Source organism: Melitaea cinxia, chromosome 26, assembly GCF_905220565.1.
Source record: "Melitaea cinxia chromosome 26, ilMelCinx1.1, whole genome shotgun sequence".
NCBI classification, from domain to species: Eukaryota; Metazoa; Arthropoda; class Insecta; order Lepidoptera; family Nymphalidae; genus Melitaea; species Melitaea cinxia.
Window position 1 is genome coordinate 4,725,309 of NC_059419.1, and position 17,752 is coordinate 4,743,060.

Here is a 17,752-nt window from a genome sequence, read left to right on the forward strand (position 1 = left end):
TCACGCATTCACCAGCTTACTACCCAAGTCAAGCGTGCGTAAAAAAGTTTTACTCTCATCCAAATCGTCCAAAGTTTTGCCGCTTGCGACAAAATCATCCGGTTATGAAAACGTAAGTGTAAGCTTTATTAAAATCAGTTTTCATAATTAGATTATATATTTCGTAACATGTCGGTTTGGCAGGTGGCCATCTAAAGAGAGACAGCGATGGTTTTTTGCATGAGTTGAAACGGGACAGGTGATAATCTTGTGTGAAAAATATTTATGTTAAGGCCTTCTGTTGCTATGAATTCAACTATGAATAGACGGACTGTACGGTTATTTCTGTGATGTGTATGAAGGTTAACTGATTTTCGTTTGGGAACTTTCTGGTTAACCTTAGATTTAAAATTTTATTATTGACAGCGGTATTTTAATGATTTGAAAATTCGGTTGAAGGAAATAAATTCTTTAACGTGTTTTGATATCATGTTTTTTTTTGTATGAATTTATGATTTATATTTTCGTGTTGGGAATACAAATATTTGATACAGATGTTTTATTGGGATGTTTGTATTATTGATTTTGGGTTAGTTTAATGTTTTAATCATAACATGATGTTTATTTATTTTATAATATTATAAATTAATTAACATGAAAATACTTTTAAATCTCTATCGAGAGTTCAATAATATTTTTATGTATCATATTTAATATAACGTATATAAAGTACAGATTTAACGCTTACATACTTTTGTTCAATAAAATAATTTTAAAATTTGTGGGAATAACTAGATTGTTAGTGTTTAAAAAAATAAGTAAAAAAATCATAGCAGACATATATTATAAATAGTAGGTTTTAATAGAATAATTTGTTTATTTCAGACTTCAGATTTTTAAACGCACTGCCTTACTTTTAATGAAATAAAGTGAGATAAATATGACCGCTTTTAGCCATATATTTTTTTCTATCTTCGGAGTCTAGAATAATACAAAAAATATTTTAATATTAGTTTAGTTTAAATAATAATTGAAAACTAGTTTAATTTTTTTTTCAATCCTTATTTAAGCTCTGTCAACTTCACAATGTTGCTCCGTAATTCTTTTTACATAATATTACTTAAACCACAAGAAAATAAACAATATATCAAGCCAGTTTATTGTATAGAAAAGAAATAACGTTGTTTAATGATATAGAAAAGATCATATCGCTAACGTATGTACCACAAATATATGTATGTATGGCGTCCTATCAGCGCCAAGATAGTTGAGACGATGATGACGTCGAAATTCACGAATAATGATTCATTGTATCATTCACCTATTGGAAATGGTGATACGATCAATGGATAATGTGATGATATTATATAAAGAGACACATGACTATTATATGTATAAAGTTTTATATATAACTAGCTGACGCCGCTAGTGGAATTTAATAGAATAGGAATTTAACAAAATAGTTATTGTTCAGTACGCAGCTATAAAAAAAAATCTAAAACAAAAGTAGCCTAAGTTACGCCTTATTACATCAGCTTTCTGCCAATGAAAGACCCTTCAAAGTCGGTCTAGCCGTTTCAGAGCTTAGGCGGAACAAACAAACAGACAGACATACAGACAGTCAAAAATTATAAAAAATGTTATTTTGGTATATGTACCGTGTATATCCATATGCATTTAGTAAAAGCGGTTATTTTAATATTACAGACACTCCAATTTTATTTATTTGTATAGATGTAAAGAAAAAGTACTTGAAATAAATAAAGAGTTCGAAATTTCGTCGCAGCATCCGTTCGACTGTCTCTTAGAAATATTTTTCTCGACGACCGAGCCAGATCTGATAAACAATTCTAGATCACTTCGCTTTTCGCTTCAGTTGTCGAAAAATAAATACTAATGACGCAATTAGTACAATTAAAACTACCTAAAATAACAACGTGATTCAATTTTACGTATAATATTACGTTCGAAAAGTTGTTTGTGAGTTTGTACGATTAATCATTTGAGCTGGAATATATTATTAATGAATTATTACGAACCGTGTGTTTATACTAAATCTTTGTTATTATATAATGTTTAATTTTAATGGGGTACAATCGATTACATGAAATTTGTGTTTTGCCATCAAGGTAAAAAAAAACATATCTTGATAGATGTCGACAATTTATATTTTACATTTGTTGATTATAATTTATATTTATATTTTGTTATGTTTAAAGTTTATCAGTTTATCCTAAATTAAAAAGTTAGCAAATATTTCAAAGATATTTTATTCCATTTCAACGAAACTATTGCCGAAAAAAAATAAATAAAGAAAAGGTTTACACTCGTAAACATGCAAATGTATAAAGTGAAAAGTGTGGCGTCGTCTTGGAGTTTTTTTTATTTATTCTGAATTGTTTACCTTTTATAAAAAAAGTATTTTGCAGACACTTGACAACAGTCACGATTACATACATGTAATTCCATTTTAAACTTGCGGATGGGCTAATTTCAACATCTTAGACAATTTCTGACTATCTAAAAGCTATAGTAGATTTGCGAATATTTTTCTACCGTTTTTTTTCCGTCTTTCTACCGCTGCGAAACTTTAGAATGTATATTCAAGAGAACACAAAAACTTTTTCCTTTGGATTCAGTCAAACATTTTTGTCAATATCATCTTCAAAGGATCTAAGTGAGTCATGATAATTGTTGGACGGTTTAAATGTTTTTGATTTTAGAAACTAGTTCTAGTCCAAGATCACTTATACCGTTTAAGTAATTTTGGCTACCTTTCAATGTATTGACAGTTTTACTTTCATTGTCATAACATATCTAATATATAAAATTCTCGTGTCGCGGTGTTTGTATTTAAATTTCTCCGAAACGGCTTGACCGATTCTCATGAAATTTTGTGTGGATATTGGGCAGGTCTGAGAATCGAACAACATCTATTTTTCATCTCCTTAAATGTTAAGGGTAGTCCACCCCTAATTTTTTTTTAATTTTTAAATAAATAATTTATTTTTTATTTTTTATGTTTTGGCGTTGAAAAATACAAACAGCCCTTCAGCAATTTTCACCCTTCTACCACCAATCCCTATTTTTAAATAGCGTTTAGCGGCAAGACAACGTTTGCCGAGTCAGCTAGTAATCATATAATGTCATATTACGAAATACATAACCAGAACATGCGACAATGGCGATACTGACAGCCACCCGAAAATTGATGAAGGTTTATTTTTTCCGCTTAAATGACTAGGTTTTTAATATAGTTATGAAAAAGCAGCGTTTGTATTAGGGATGATTTACTAAATAATCTGTTAAATTTCAATATTTTTTTAGGTCACCAATTTTATAATTTCATAAAATAATTGAATTAAGGGATAATATGTTTCGGCTGACGATTTTTGGACTTGCGCACCGTGACCACAACGGCGTATCCATCCTGCGAAGCGAACGGTGGATACGATTTTGCTATTGCCTACCTTATTGTAGACTAGACATTTTCTATACCCTACATTTTGTTTTATTTTTTAAAAATAAATTATTACAGCCACAAATTATGCTATGTCCCAATAGTGCGGGGTGTTTTTTTACCACCCCTACCAATAAAATTTTTTTTTTACCAAATGAACATAATACACTTCAACACTTCAATAAAGGAGGAATTGCTCCATTGTACTGTATTTTGTGTTACATTACGGACATGATTTGAATTTTTTTTTGTCAATTGAATAAAATCATGCTGATCCCCCACACTACGACACTGCTATATCCTTCACTGGTTCTACTCGTATCTACATATTTTGACTCTGGTACTAAAGAAAATATGCTACCTATTCTTTATAGAAAAATATCTTCTCCGTCGTTCTCTGACTATATTCTCAATCTTAGAAATATTTTGTAATAAAGGTGCGTTTAACCAAAATTGTCTCGGTAAATATGCAAGTAAATAGATAATATGAATCAAAGTTGTTGTTTTATTATGAACTACGTAATTAAATTGCAAATGTCTAACTGGCGCACATTACAAAGTTGTCACGTTCAGGGCAATTACTTTGCGTAAAACGAGTGATTTGTCAAATCTGAATAAGAGTAATGAACACGTGATATTGAAATTGAATTCTTGAGAAGTAATATAATTGAAATATTGAAACTAAAAACTGTTCTGTATATCGTAACCACTGAGGATTATTATCTTTTCTTTTACTTTTTGACGTATGCATATGTTCTCCGGATTATATTTTTTCAGTCCTGCTCATCACTGCTACTTGTTGTATTGTCACTCAGGTATATGGATCATTATTGATCACTACTGATGTAACAATTTTTTGCAGGGTATTAATTGGTCATAAGCTGGTAAATGCATGGCAAGAGCGTTACGAAAAGTCTGATGGGGCGAGACGAGCGGGAGTTGAGAAGGAGATATAATTTAGATGAAGCTAATGAAGTTTTATATCAGTCGTAAAGTACACTCGTTTTTTTTTACTAATGCGAAAATTCCATAACTAAATTAATTTTAAATGAAACCAGTATTCCATACTGATTCAGATTGATTTCAGTTTATTCATTGGCTATGTGTTTTTCTAAAAGATAAACAACTGCAAATCTACTACAAACATTTTAGTCGTAAAAATCTGTCAGGTCTAGAAATAAACCAGAAAATAGGAATATAATACGAAAGAACAGATAAAATGAATTGGTAGTAAGCGGAATATTTGTTCTCGGTATTTTAAGCTATTAATCTTTAAAAAAATCGAATGTATTAGACATGAACATATTACAAAATGAAAACACTAAGCCAATATTCTATGTACATTGTCAATTCCGCTAAACAAATTCACTTGTAATAAGTCAAGAGACACAGACACAATTTACAGGTTAAGACTAATCGATCGATATTTACAATCGGATTAATATCGAATGATGATAAATAGATTCCAATCGAAGTGATAAATCTATTTCAATTCAGAACACGGTTGAGTCGAGGAAAGTAGACACACCATTGATCAACGCTTCAGAGAGATAGTTTCTAGAACCACAACTATATCAAGTTCCGTCTACGACCCATTTCACATTAGTCATGTAGAGTTAATTATATCATCACATTTACTGAACTACAACCACTTTTCTTTATCGCTTTGATTTCTGTGGATTCATGTAATCCTGCTATTGCAGATTAGCATACGTCAATTTAAGACAGTTGACTACCAATTCGACTACTACTAATTACTTTTCAGAGTAGTAGACTACTATTTTATTAATAAATTTCAGCTTTTAACCGATTTTATAATAACGGCTATATAGCATAAAGAATATAATCTTCAGAGCTTAACCTTATGTATTAAGCTATTCGGACTTTTATTCTATAAAAAACTGGTCTTGATAATATGTATATTGCTGATTTATGCATTCAGCCTATAATATCCCACTGCTGGGCATAGGCTTTATTCTCCATGTAGGAGAAGGGTAGGAGCTTAATCAACCAAGCTGCTACAATGCGGATTGGCGGATATGTTCCCTACTATGAGTAACGATCGTTATCAGATATTTATGAAAACAATCGGGACCGACGGCTTAGCGTGCTCTAGCGTGGGAAGACATACAATGACTGATGTTCAAACCAAAAACAAAAATTGTAAAAATACCCTGATACGGGAACAGAACCCGTAAACCATCGGTGTTTTAGGCAACTACTCGCACCATTACATCAGAGCGATTGGTGATTGCTGATATAACTAAACAATACCCGCATGTAAAAGAGGGTCTTGATTTCATACGTAAATCAAATATGTCTTTGTAGCAATATTTTTACTAACATAAACTTTTTATTGTACAAGTGGATACAGTCAAAACTATTATATTTATATTGGAAAACATTTAGAACCAAGTCTAAAGTTGAGAATCATATTTATGTGTGTGTTTGGTATTTATGTATTGTGTGTTTTGTGTGTGTTTGTGTTTAGAGTGTGTTTGTGAGGGTGTGTAAGTTAAATTAAGGGATGCCCCCTACAACGACTTTACTTTTTCCTTTCACTTTTTTTTTCAAAAGAGCAATATTTATTGTCACTAAAATTTTAAGGTTTTGATATAATTTGATAAAATTTACTATAGGTACTAGGTATATAGCTAGCGAAGTAGTTATAAAAAAAGAAAAAAAGGCTGTAGACTATGTCAACTTTCTACAAAATCTCTGCTATACATTCTTCTAGCATCATCGCCACTGTAATTAAGCCGGTCGGTCGCTTCATAATACTGGATCGAAATCCTGGTAATCACTTTACAATCTATATCGTGATACGTGGTCATATTATAACTTACTAGCTGTACCTTGCGCGCGTTGCTACGCTTTTTTATTTTATTTTTTTGGTCGTACAAACTCAGAAGGCTTTGTGGGCTCATGCACAATACTTTGCTGATGATCATAACATGATCAAATACATAGTTTACGATTCTATAAAAGGCATACAGACAAAAATTCAGTTTTATATATAGATTACATATTATTCATGAAAAAATATGTATCTCTATTAGTTGCCTACCTGAGGAACAGACGATGTGCACGAATGCTAAGAACATATCCATACTATAATATTATAAAGGAGAAAGATTTGATTGTTTGTTTGCATTGAATAGACTGTGTAGTGCTGTGTGGCTACGGCACTAAAGAATTTAGCCACCCCCTCTCTTCCCGTGGGTGTCGTAAGAGGCGACTAAAGGATAACAAGGTTCCACAACCACCTTGGAACTTAAGAAGCCGACCGATGGCGGGATAACCATCCAACTGCTGGCTTTGAAATACACAGGCCGAAGACGGGTAGCAGCGTCTTCGGTGCGACAAAGCCAGTCCTGCGGTTACCAACCCGCCTGCCCAGCGTGGTGACTATGGGCAAAACACATGAGTTCACGTTATTTTTGGCGTAAACTTGTGGAGGCCTATGTCCAGCAGTGGACTGTATAGGCTGTAATGATGATTGAATAGATTCCGAAACTACTAAACCAATTTGAAAAATTCTTTCACTGTTGGGAAGCTACACTATCCCCGGGTGACATATGCTATATTATATATTATATTGTCAATATATATACATGTGTTAAATAAATATTTCTTCTTTATACCACAAAGGAAGGCAAACAAGCAAACGATTCTCCTGACAGTAAGCAATTACCGTAGCCCATAGATGCCTTCAACACCAGAAGCATCACAAGCGTGATTTGTTCAACGTAAGTATTGAATCTTCATACTCTATTGTTCCAGTGGAATGGAAAAGAGTTTTTTTGCAAAACTCTATCTATTAGACGTGATGGTATGATCATAAGTAGTGAAATACACGCTACGAGTTAAGGTAGGTCTGTCGTAAATTGACAGCGAGAGATCGTGGCAGGCGGTGGTCTCCTTCTGCGAAGAGGTAATGACGCAGAAGGAGACCGCGGAGCGGGCCAGAGAGGAAGACGCCTCTGCTGACCCACTCCGGCGCAGATGTACGGGGGCAAGGAGAAGGCGGTTTGCCCACCTCCTCCCCCCCTCGTAATAGTGAGGTCGGCGGCCGATAGTCGGGGGACTTCGGCCGGCCGGACGACACGACCCCATGCGTCTGAGGGGTGGCCTTGTTGTGAGCGAGGCCACCCCACCATCATGCCGGGGCCCGGAAGCTTTGTGAGGGCCTACCGCTGAGGCGAGGTGGCGAATGCTAGCGCGACCCCTCTCGCCCAACCCAGGTTACCAGTTACCCTTCAATTGGTTATTTATAATATTTTTTTTCCGGAATAAAAATTCAGCCAGTAATATGCCACTGCTGAGCATAGGCCTATTTCTCCATGTAGGAGAAAGATCAGAGCTTAATCCACCGCCATGGCTGGCGGATACTTTTCGGAATACTTTGACTTATCGTGGATCGATTTGAGTGTTCGATTTTGTATCTTTTATAAATATATGTATAACTAAGTTGGCAAACAAGCGTACGGCTCACCTGATATTAAGCGATTACCGTAGCTTATAGATGCTTGCACCACCAGAAGCATCGTAAAGGCGTTGCCGACCCTATCCCCAATCCCCCCAGGAGCTCTGGTCACCTTACTTACCAACAGGAACACAATACTGCTTGAAAACAGTATTATTTAGCTGTTGTCTTCTGTGAGGTCAAGGTACTATCCCAGTCGGGCTGCTCCATATTTTGAGCAGGAAATTTCCTGCTGTGCCCTGCTCCAGTAAATTGTTGTAAGTGTATTTCATTTCTTAAAGATTGGATGAAAGTAATTTAAGAATCAAAACTAGAAATCAAAAATGAAAGATGACATAGAAACTGAATAGTATAATGTGTTATCAATGACCATCCTGTCACAATGAACGACAATGACACTGCACAATGGACATTAGTAGATTATGTACAAATTATTCCATGTTCCAAAAAGTATTTGCCAGAATAGTCCTTGGATTGAACACAAATATAGGCTATTTTTTATTATAAAGGCGTATGATCCGCCTGGTTGTAAGCGGATACCGTAGCAGATATGGACACCTTCAACACAAGGAACATAGCTTCCGCAGTCAGGCTACTCTAAATTGACCTCAATAAATCTCTTCTTTCATAGGGAAAGGCCCTTTAAACGACATATTTCTTAAAGGAATTAGATGACGACGTTTCTGGTTTAGCGGCGTTTGTTTAAAAAGTTTTTCCAGGACTGTTTCCATTTAGAGCCAAAATTTGCTTTTGTATAAACCTTGTGGATCTTTGTTTGATCGTCAGATAATGGTCATTACTATATTCATACTCTTGGTAGGATAGTTAACCTAAAATCCACAATAAAGTAATGTATTAATTGATTAATGTGGATTAATCTCAAACTGTTCTGCTGGAGTATGATCGTTGTTCAGCAGACTACTTGGGAACAGTTTCAATACAAATTATTTCGAGAGTTAGTCAGAATTTAACTCAATACATTAAATTTAGTATAATGTTTCTTCTAAACTATAAAGTTTTTGTTGAGGTCAGTATTTTGATATTATTGTTTTTATTGATTTAGTAACATGTATTTAATATATATTTAAAAAAATTGTTAGTACTATGTCATATTTCATTTCCGTTGGTTTATTCTCAAATTTCGTTAGCGAGGTGGTTTTCTCTACTTTTCTCTACTCTTTCAGGATACAATAATGATCAGATCTGTCAAAACCGCACGTTATTGAGATATTTGAGGATTGCAATCAGGAATCACACATCACCATCGTAATAAAAAAATCAAAATATGCTTTATTCCTCTAGTTTTCTAATTTCTCGACCACGGTTTGTATGATATTAGTCATTTATTTGGAAGCTAACGCTACCTTGAAATATCGATTCTGATTATTTCTGAAACGAAACGAAATAATGGCAAAAACCTAAACTGTTATTCTTAACTGCGTAATTTTTTCATCGCCTACATTGAGATTAATATTAAAAATACATACATTTGGTCCATTCTATTCAACTATGCTCTACTTTTGACAATTGGGGAATCTACGTGCGTCAGGACGTGATTATATAAACATATGGAATTCCTCAAACTACTTTTTACCAACTAAATTGCACACAAGCTTTTAAAGTTCAATTAAAAATCAATAGTTTTCAATTGTTGTTCAAAACTATGAAAAGATAAAAGACTGTAGACGTAATATGATATTTTCCTAAATATTGTGGCATAGCTGACATCCTCTACGTGGCTATAAACCACGTGAAAGATTAATATTCGTCGCTTTAGAGCTATTTTAAGAGGATACACAAGTTTCATCACACCAAATATTTTCCGAAACGATTTCTGCAAATGAATCGATTAAATTATCAATATTAACGTAACATGCAAAGCACATCTGACTGATGTTTCCCATAAAATTGATATGATAGTTGTAAGTTTCATAATCCTGATATTAGCGGAACGCCCGACGTCGTCGGCGGCTCTCGGAGTATGGCCGAAATATCTCGCGGCGTCGCAGTTCAAAAATAGTCTGCGCCGACCGATGCCGGGCTGCATACAAAAGTGGTCTGCGGGACGACCAACATATCGCCTTATCAAATTTCCCTGCCCACGCCCACCGCCCACGCTCCACTCGAAATTCCCATACCGACCCCGACCCCCGCTGTCGACGGTCATGCATTAGTATGTTAGCACAGCAATACTTCCACTTAATCCAGCGCCGACACCGAAGCACTTCGAAGCATTAATCGATTAATAAGCGCACCTCCTAACTTACACTCTGCACTGCACTGCTCACTCGGTAATCGGTAACGTTCGCGATGCCGAGACGGTACGCGCTCGGCGCCAGCCGCTGCTAAACTGCTTAGCATGGACCCGACCCGAGGCGAGTCGCTCCAAAAATACCCATCATTGTGTGTACATTCACAACACTTATAATACCTAGGCTTTGGTATAAATCTCGGAGAACTTTATAAATAGGATTGATCGATTCAGCAAAGGTATAAAGCAGTAGATGCAGTTGGTGCTATTAACCCAAATGATTTAACCTGGATACGGTGGGACGAATGGCACACAGACGCAGGAGATCGCACTGATAGATCGATTGCAATCAGACAGATCCATAATAAAATCTCAATACATGATTTCCGATGCGTGCAATTAGTATGGAATATTTTTTATTTTTCTGACCTTTCTATATTATTGTTATTAGTAGTTTTTATTTTTTTTAGATATCGGCTTTACGATTATCTATACTAAGATCGAAACGTCGAGCATTTAAAAAAACTTACTATTAACCGCAATAAAATCCGAAAAAATTGTTTCATTATAATTAACTTGTCATTCATTATAATTAACTTGTAATCTTGCATTTCAGTATTCTTATGAAAATATCTTACACGCAAAAAAGCTGCTTACAAATGTTACAATTGTTTACAAATTAAAGTGGTTAGAAACTAAAAAAACTTCGTAATTCAGAGACCACTCGGTCACATCATTCGTAATTCATAAACTAAAATAATTTTATTTACATGTAGCTTGTAGTAATTTGTTCCAATGGTGTTCATACATTTAAGAGCGAGAATATTTATGAAATAAGTTTCTGGTCGAATCATTAAATTACTTCGATTTTCAGATCACTTGCTCCAAAATGTGGTAAAAGAACTCTTACCCAAAAATCATTTCATCTATACATACAAATAAATTAAATTTGAGCGTCTGTTTGTAATATTAAAATAACCACTTTTACTGAATGCATTTGGATGTATACACGGTACATATGCCAAAATATTTTTTTTAAATTTTGTATATCTGTCTGGCTGTTTGTTCCGGCTAATCTCTGAAACAGCCGTATCGATTTTGATGGGACTTTCACTGGTGGATAGCTGATGTAATAAGAAGTAACTTAATCTACTTTTATTTTAGAAATTTATTTATTGTATAACTTTGCGAACTGAATAATATTTTTTTTTTGTTAAATTCTATAGCATAGCTTATACACACATCATATTTTCCACATTATATTTTTAGTTTTTGGTCACACTTTTTTGTATCAACTATCCTGTTTTTGAGCTAGATAATTGTCGTAATTTTTTAATATACATATGTTCGTAAATTACTTGTACAGTTTTTTTTATTACACTTATTTCATAGCAACCAAGATTGATGAATTTACATTTAAATGTCGGCTTACAAGTTTAGTATATAAATACTAATTAAGGAAATATCAAAAAGAAATAAACACGATTATTGACACCTTAGGTCAGCTTCAGCCATATGATCCGATATTATATATATTTTTATTATATTATACATTTTTATACAAGTAATACAAAAAGCATATAGAATCATATAGCCCTGCGGTCACCAACCCGCCTGCCTAGCGTGGTGACTATGGGCAAAACATATGAGTTCACGTTATTTTTGGCGTAAACTTGTGGAGGCCTATGTCCAGCAGTGGACTGTATAGACTGTAATGATGATGATGATGATGATGATGATGATGATGATGATGAATCCTATATTATGGTTTTTGTATTACTTGTATAAAAACATGGTCTTCTAGCAAAAGTATTTTATAAGTTAGAACGGTTAAATAAACTTTGACTTTCCTGAATAATGAACCGTTCTAGTAAAAATATTTTTAACTGAAAGCCTTACAATAGGCTTGCATATGTATTTGGAGGACTGATGCTGGAATTTCAGGTGTTTTTTGAAACTGCAAGGTGAGTCGACATGCTGGCTTATTTGACAAAAAAGAAAATGCTGAATCAACTCATCCTTATAAAATCTGATGCCTGGTTAGGTGGAAAAAGAGGAGAAGAGAACGACGGACGTAATAATCGCTTTTATCTATATCAGTAAAAAATGTATTGCCGAAACGTATGTAGTGCATAACTTCTGAACTACTGCCCTATGTTGGATAATACTTCTTTTTATTTGTTACTATCAGAACAGTGTTGGTATAAGAGAAAATTGAAAAATAAATGAGTTTATTAAAAAAGTATCATATCCACAATTAATCATCATCATCATCATCACTATAGCCTACCGTAGTCCACTGCTGGACATAGGCTTCCCTAAGTTCGCGCCAGACATTATAGGGCGAACTCATGTGTTTTGCCTATTGTCATCACGCTAGGCAGGCGGGTTGATGACCGCAGGGCTGGCTTTGTCGTACCGAAGATACTGCTGCCCGTCTTCGACTTGCTTTAGAAAACCAGCAGATGGATGGTTATCCCGCAATCGGTCGGCCTTATAAGTTCCAAGGTGGTAGTGGAACTGTGTTATCCCTTAGTCGCCTCTTGCGACACCCACGGAAAGAGGGGTGGCTATATTTCTAAATGCTGTAACCACACATCATTACAATTACTGTGTTTATGTATTTTATTTATTATGTATATATTACATTAATATAACTAATATTTAATACATTTTAATTGTTTATAGCTAATTGATCTTGTCCATGGTCCAAGTTTCTATGTTTTTGTAGTTATTATTTCTGTACTTAGTTCGATACTATTTCTGTATAACTTTATAGAGGAATCGCATTCACCGCCTGCCAAAATTCACACTTTACCTATTACTGTTTCTCATGAGTCTTAAACATACAGCGAATTTTCTAGTTAGTCGTAACTAAATTACCCTTCGTTGTTTTACTAGCGTTTTCGATTTTATGGACATTTTGATAGATTGTCAGACTTTGTTAAGACTGTGGCTGAACTAGCTGGTTTTACGACAACTACTAACTTATATCCATAAATTCTTCTTCCTAATTTCGAAAAAAATCAAAAAACTTCTGAGATACTTACTATTCTTACGTATTCTTGTGTTTCGTTTCTGAGTAAGCCAGGGCTGCTAGTAATGTGCTGTATAGACAGGTCGTGGCCCATGCAGCCGTTTGCTATGTTTTTTTTTTCAGAGAATAATTACAGACTGAATCTTTGTGATTATGGACGAGATGCCCAACTTTTTCTTCTGTGAAAATTGTCTTTACAGGTAGGTATTGTAGTGTGCAGCTACATTAACCGATACGACACATCCTAGTGGTGTAAAAATGTAACCATTAATACTATCTATCGTACACCATTCCATCTCTCACGTAAATCGATCTCTAGTGTTGACGACATTAGGAGATCAGGTCTTAGTATCTACTTTCAGGTTTCAGGGTAGACCTGGACTTTTTTTACTGCACTTCACATTTTAGGGTTCCTGTTTAATACAGTAATAGACTTTTATTATTATTCTATTAAAAATACATTAAGTAATTTGTTTATTTGGAAACCATGATAATATTCAAATCTTGTCTCCGATTATTTTTACGCGATGACTCAACAATACGTCATAAAACAAAGCTTAAAGATCTTTTATCTATTTCTAGTGTCCGTCAATCATAGACGTTAAGCTATTTTAGACGCATGACATTGTGTTTCGATCACTTTTTAGACAAACATTCCTTCACATTCGTAAAATAATGTACTTATTATTAACCTAGATAATGCAGTTTAATTAAACAAAACTATCCATCAATCCGCATTGGAGCAAGAAAGAGCCCTATGTCCAGCAGTGGGAAGTTTCAGGCTAAATCGTGCTCATAATAACTCTGCGTGCATTTCGATATCCACGTAATACAAAGACTAGGTCAATGATGTTATGTAGAATGCATAACCAGTAGATTTAAAAATCTTGTTTACCTTCTATCCAAATCTTTTCTTTATTTTTTTATAAATTTATTACACATAGAGAATAAAATTTCTTTTATCTCTTTCTTGTCAATAGGTTGTCAATTATAAAAAAAGAGTATAGAAAACAAGTCAGTCTATCTGTTAAGAAGTGTACAATTATGTACCCACATCTTGGGAAATTTAGGTAAAAACTAAAAAAAAAAATCGTGTTGAGTCTCAAAAATAATCAGAATAAAATGCAGTTGCATATTTAAATGGAGACGGAAAATTAAGTACTATTTTATGAAAATTACATTTGTATCTAAAAGTTGACTAGCTCCTTGGCGCAGTTTGTAGTATTCCTGATTTCTGCTCCGCGTGTTTATATATGTATAATTTCCATATTTATTACCTGTCTCACCACATATCTGAGGGGTGGCCTCGCTCGCAACAAGGCCACCCCTCAGACATGTGGGGTCATGTCGTCCGGCCGGCCGAAGTCCCCCGACTATCGGCCACCCCACGTAAGGGACGCTCAACCGGACCAGTCTATCGTCTACAGAATGGGACACATGCCCAGGAGCGTCTCCCCTCCAAGCCAGGCAGGCCTGACCTCCAACGCCCGACTAAACGTCGTTTGGGGTCAGGTCCACCCGACCTCCAACGCTGGATCGCACCGAGCAACCGAGCAAAGCTCCAGGGAGCCCAGCGCGACCCGGCAACCACCCCACGGGTCCGCCGAACTGCACCGACAACTGAGCTAAAAGCTCCAGGGAGCCAGCACAGCCCGGCTCTCACGCAACTGGTCTGCCGGATTGCACCAGCAACCGAGCAAGCTCCAGGGAGCCAACACAACCCGGCCAGCACACCGCGCCTTAGCGCTACAAGGCGGGAGAGCCAAACCCCCCGGAAACACCCACCCTGTCCCTCCCGACTAGGCAAATGCCACACCTCCAACGCCGGATCACACCGAGCAAACGAGCAAGCTCTAGGGAGCCCAGCGCGACCCGGCAACCACCCCACGGGTCCACCGGACTGCACCGACAACCGAACAAAAAGCTCCAGGGAGCCAGCGCAACCCGGCCGGCAACCCCGCTTTCGTGTCACAGGGCGGGCGACCGAACCACCCGCCTCGTCCGTCCGCCAGTTTTTGGTCCACGGGGTTCCATGACCTAACACTCGCTGGAACCAGGCGAGTGGCGTTTCCCCATCCGCCACCCAGAGGGACGCGCCTAGTAGGAGATACGGCAACTCCTCCCCTTGGGGCCTAGGTGCTAGACCTAAGTCTCGGCCTAGGCTCCAAGAACCTGGGTTCCTGCTGTGCTCTACTTCAGCTAAAAATATTTAATTCTTAAGTTGTCAATTGCAATTGTAAAATTTTGAAATAAATGTATCAGTCTCATATATGTAGACGGTAACTATATATATGTTGGTACAGAACTACAGAATAATTAAAATTGAAGAAGTTTGATGGAAACTCATACGCACACGACGATGAGGTCACTCAATGTCGCCCCAAATGTTCACTTGACCTGAATATTTATTTTAGTAAAATAACTGTTTTAAAATCACATAAGATATTTGTAATAAAAGAAAACAGTATTTAACTGCAGGGAAATTGTAGTTATGTACATACATATTTAGTTTTTAAATTATAAATACAAGTATGTTAGTTAAAAAAAAGGAATTGGAGAATTGAAAAACAAGCAGCGAAGATTAAGTTACACGTTGGAAACTATTAAATTATTCGAAAAATTAAAGTGCTCCTATTTACCATTTTCCCCTGTATTTGGCATAAACAAGCTTTTTATCGCTGTTTAATTTTAATCCAATATGTTTTAATTCATCACAACTAAAGCTGTGCTCTAGCAGTATTCAAATTTGTTTAATTTGAATCATTGCAATGATTGTTGTAACTTTGAAATGAAATGTAACGAGATAAACATAAAATCATTTCAATATTTTCGAGTATGAATTGCCTCAAAGAAATTAATTTCAAATAGTACTACAAATACCTCCTGTTATTAAATATTATTATTAACATAATTTTGTAATATAAATGAAAATGGAATCAGTTTGAATCACTACAGAATTAAATATGAATTTAAGACGTAATACTTAACGTAATTCAACGAATTTGGCAAAACAACAACGAGTAGGAATCTATTGCCTCAAGTGCATACATATTCATTTATATTACTAATTGATGAACCAATAAAACCCTTACAGAGTTTAATGTAAACAAATTTGAAGTAATAATCTAATTTTGCCATGTTTACTATATAAATCTGATCAAAAAGATCGTATACATGCAATACAATGTCACGTCAAATAAACTGACATTTTAAAAGAGGATCAAAGAGCTTCGACCTTGTGACGGATGACAGAAAAGAATAAATCAAAGAACAAACTACCAATTAATGTCGGGTCAAAACTCGCGGATGGTCAAACAAAATCCCAAAAAATTAATCATCATGTGAGACAGGACTATCATGATAAGTGTCAGAGGCATCCTTATTGTGATGTTGAGGAGTGCATTCGTCGTCGCTTTTCTCAGCATCCCAAATCCTGTCGTCGCCTTCGCAGGACTGAAGAACTGGTCCAAAAAGGCGCTATACAATAAGATCGACCTCTGTACACAGTCCTGTTACAGCCAGATCATCCCAGGCCTCTATTTGAGCAATGCAAGGGCTGCCTGCGACAGAAATGTGCTCGATCATCTTAACATCACCCATGTGCTCACAGTTGAAACCCGAAGGCTACCGAAGTCAACTTTCATCGATAGCAACATCAGTACACTCTTCATTAGGGCCTACGACACTCCTTCCACCAATCTCCTGCCCTACTTTCCAATGGCCAACGCCTTTATCGAGGAGGGTGTGCAGAAAGGAAATGTGCTTGTCCACTGCCATTTTGGAGTTTCCAGATCCGCCACCCTCGTCATTGCTTACATCATGGCGAGGTATAAATTGACGTTTGAACAAGCATATGCATTTGTAAAACAGAGAAGGAAATTCATTAATCCGAATCCAGGTTTTGTAAACCAGTTAAAACAATATCACAGGATGAACTACGATGTCAAAGGGTATCAAAGGTTTGAAGCATATATGAACGTGAATGCAAGAAAACATAAATATAAGATCGCGTCGCTAGCTGCTATAGTTGTTGGAATTCTCGTACCTCTTGCTGTTTTAATTTGAATGTAAGATGCAACTACTACTAAACATGCTAAATAACTGTTTTTAATGGTAAATAAATCATTTTATTTATGAACAACGGTAGTTTTTTTTAATTAAAAAGTAATTAATTAATTTCCATGCTCATTTTTTCGTACTATTGTTATCAACAAAACAAAGCTTAAAATAACACAAGTCATTAAAATGTATTAATTTTGTAAGACTTTTCTTATCTCGACTTGGTTTCATCTACCGTGTGGAAATCTCACCATTGAAACTTCTATTATAATCATGTAAGTATGCTACAAAGACAAAAACACTTTTTCTATTAAGCATTGAATTTTATACGATTTTTTTCTTATATCTTTATCTAATATATAAAATTCTCGTGTCGCGGTGTTTGTAGTTAACCTCCTCCGAAACGGCTTGACCGATTCTCATGAAATTTTGTGTGCACATTGGGTAAGTCTGAGAATCGAACAACGTCTATTATATTTT

At 35.5% G+C, this 17,752-nt stretch overlaps 1 protein-coding gene and 1 long non-coding RNA gene across 2 annotated transcripts in view; both read left to right on the top strand.

Annotated features, from left to right (window-relative positions):
- LOC123666552 overlaps nt 1-17,752 on the top strand; it is a 93,770-nt gene that overhangs the window by 46,324 nt on the left and 29,694 nt on the right. The window lies entirely within an intron of this gene.
- On the top strand, nt 16,571-17,351 carry LOC123666549 (dual specificity protein phosphatase MPK-4-like). The gene has a single exon (XM_045600662.1). It carries the CDS (start codon nt 16,571-16,573, stop codon nt 17,276-17,278), a length of 708 nt encoding a protein of 235 aa, XP_045456618.1. The 3' UTR covers nt 17,279-17,351.

Bases quoted from the DNA above. Each gene is read 5' to 3' on its own strand.
- LOC123666549 (XM_045600662.1), top strand. From the start codon at position 16,571: ATGATAAGTGTCAGAGGCATCCTTATTGTGATGTTGAGGAGTGCATTC.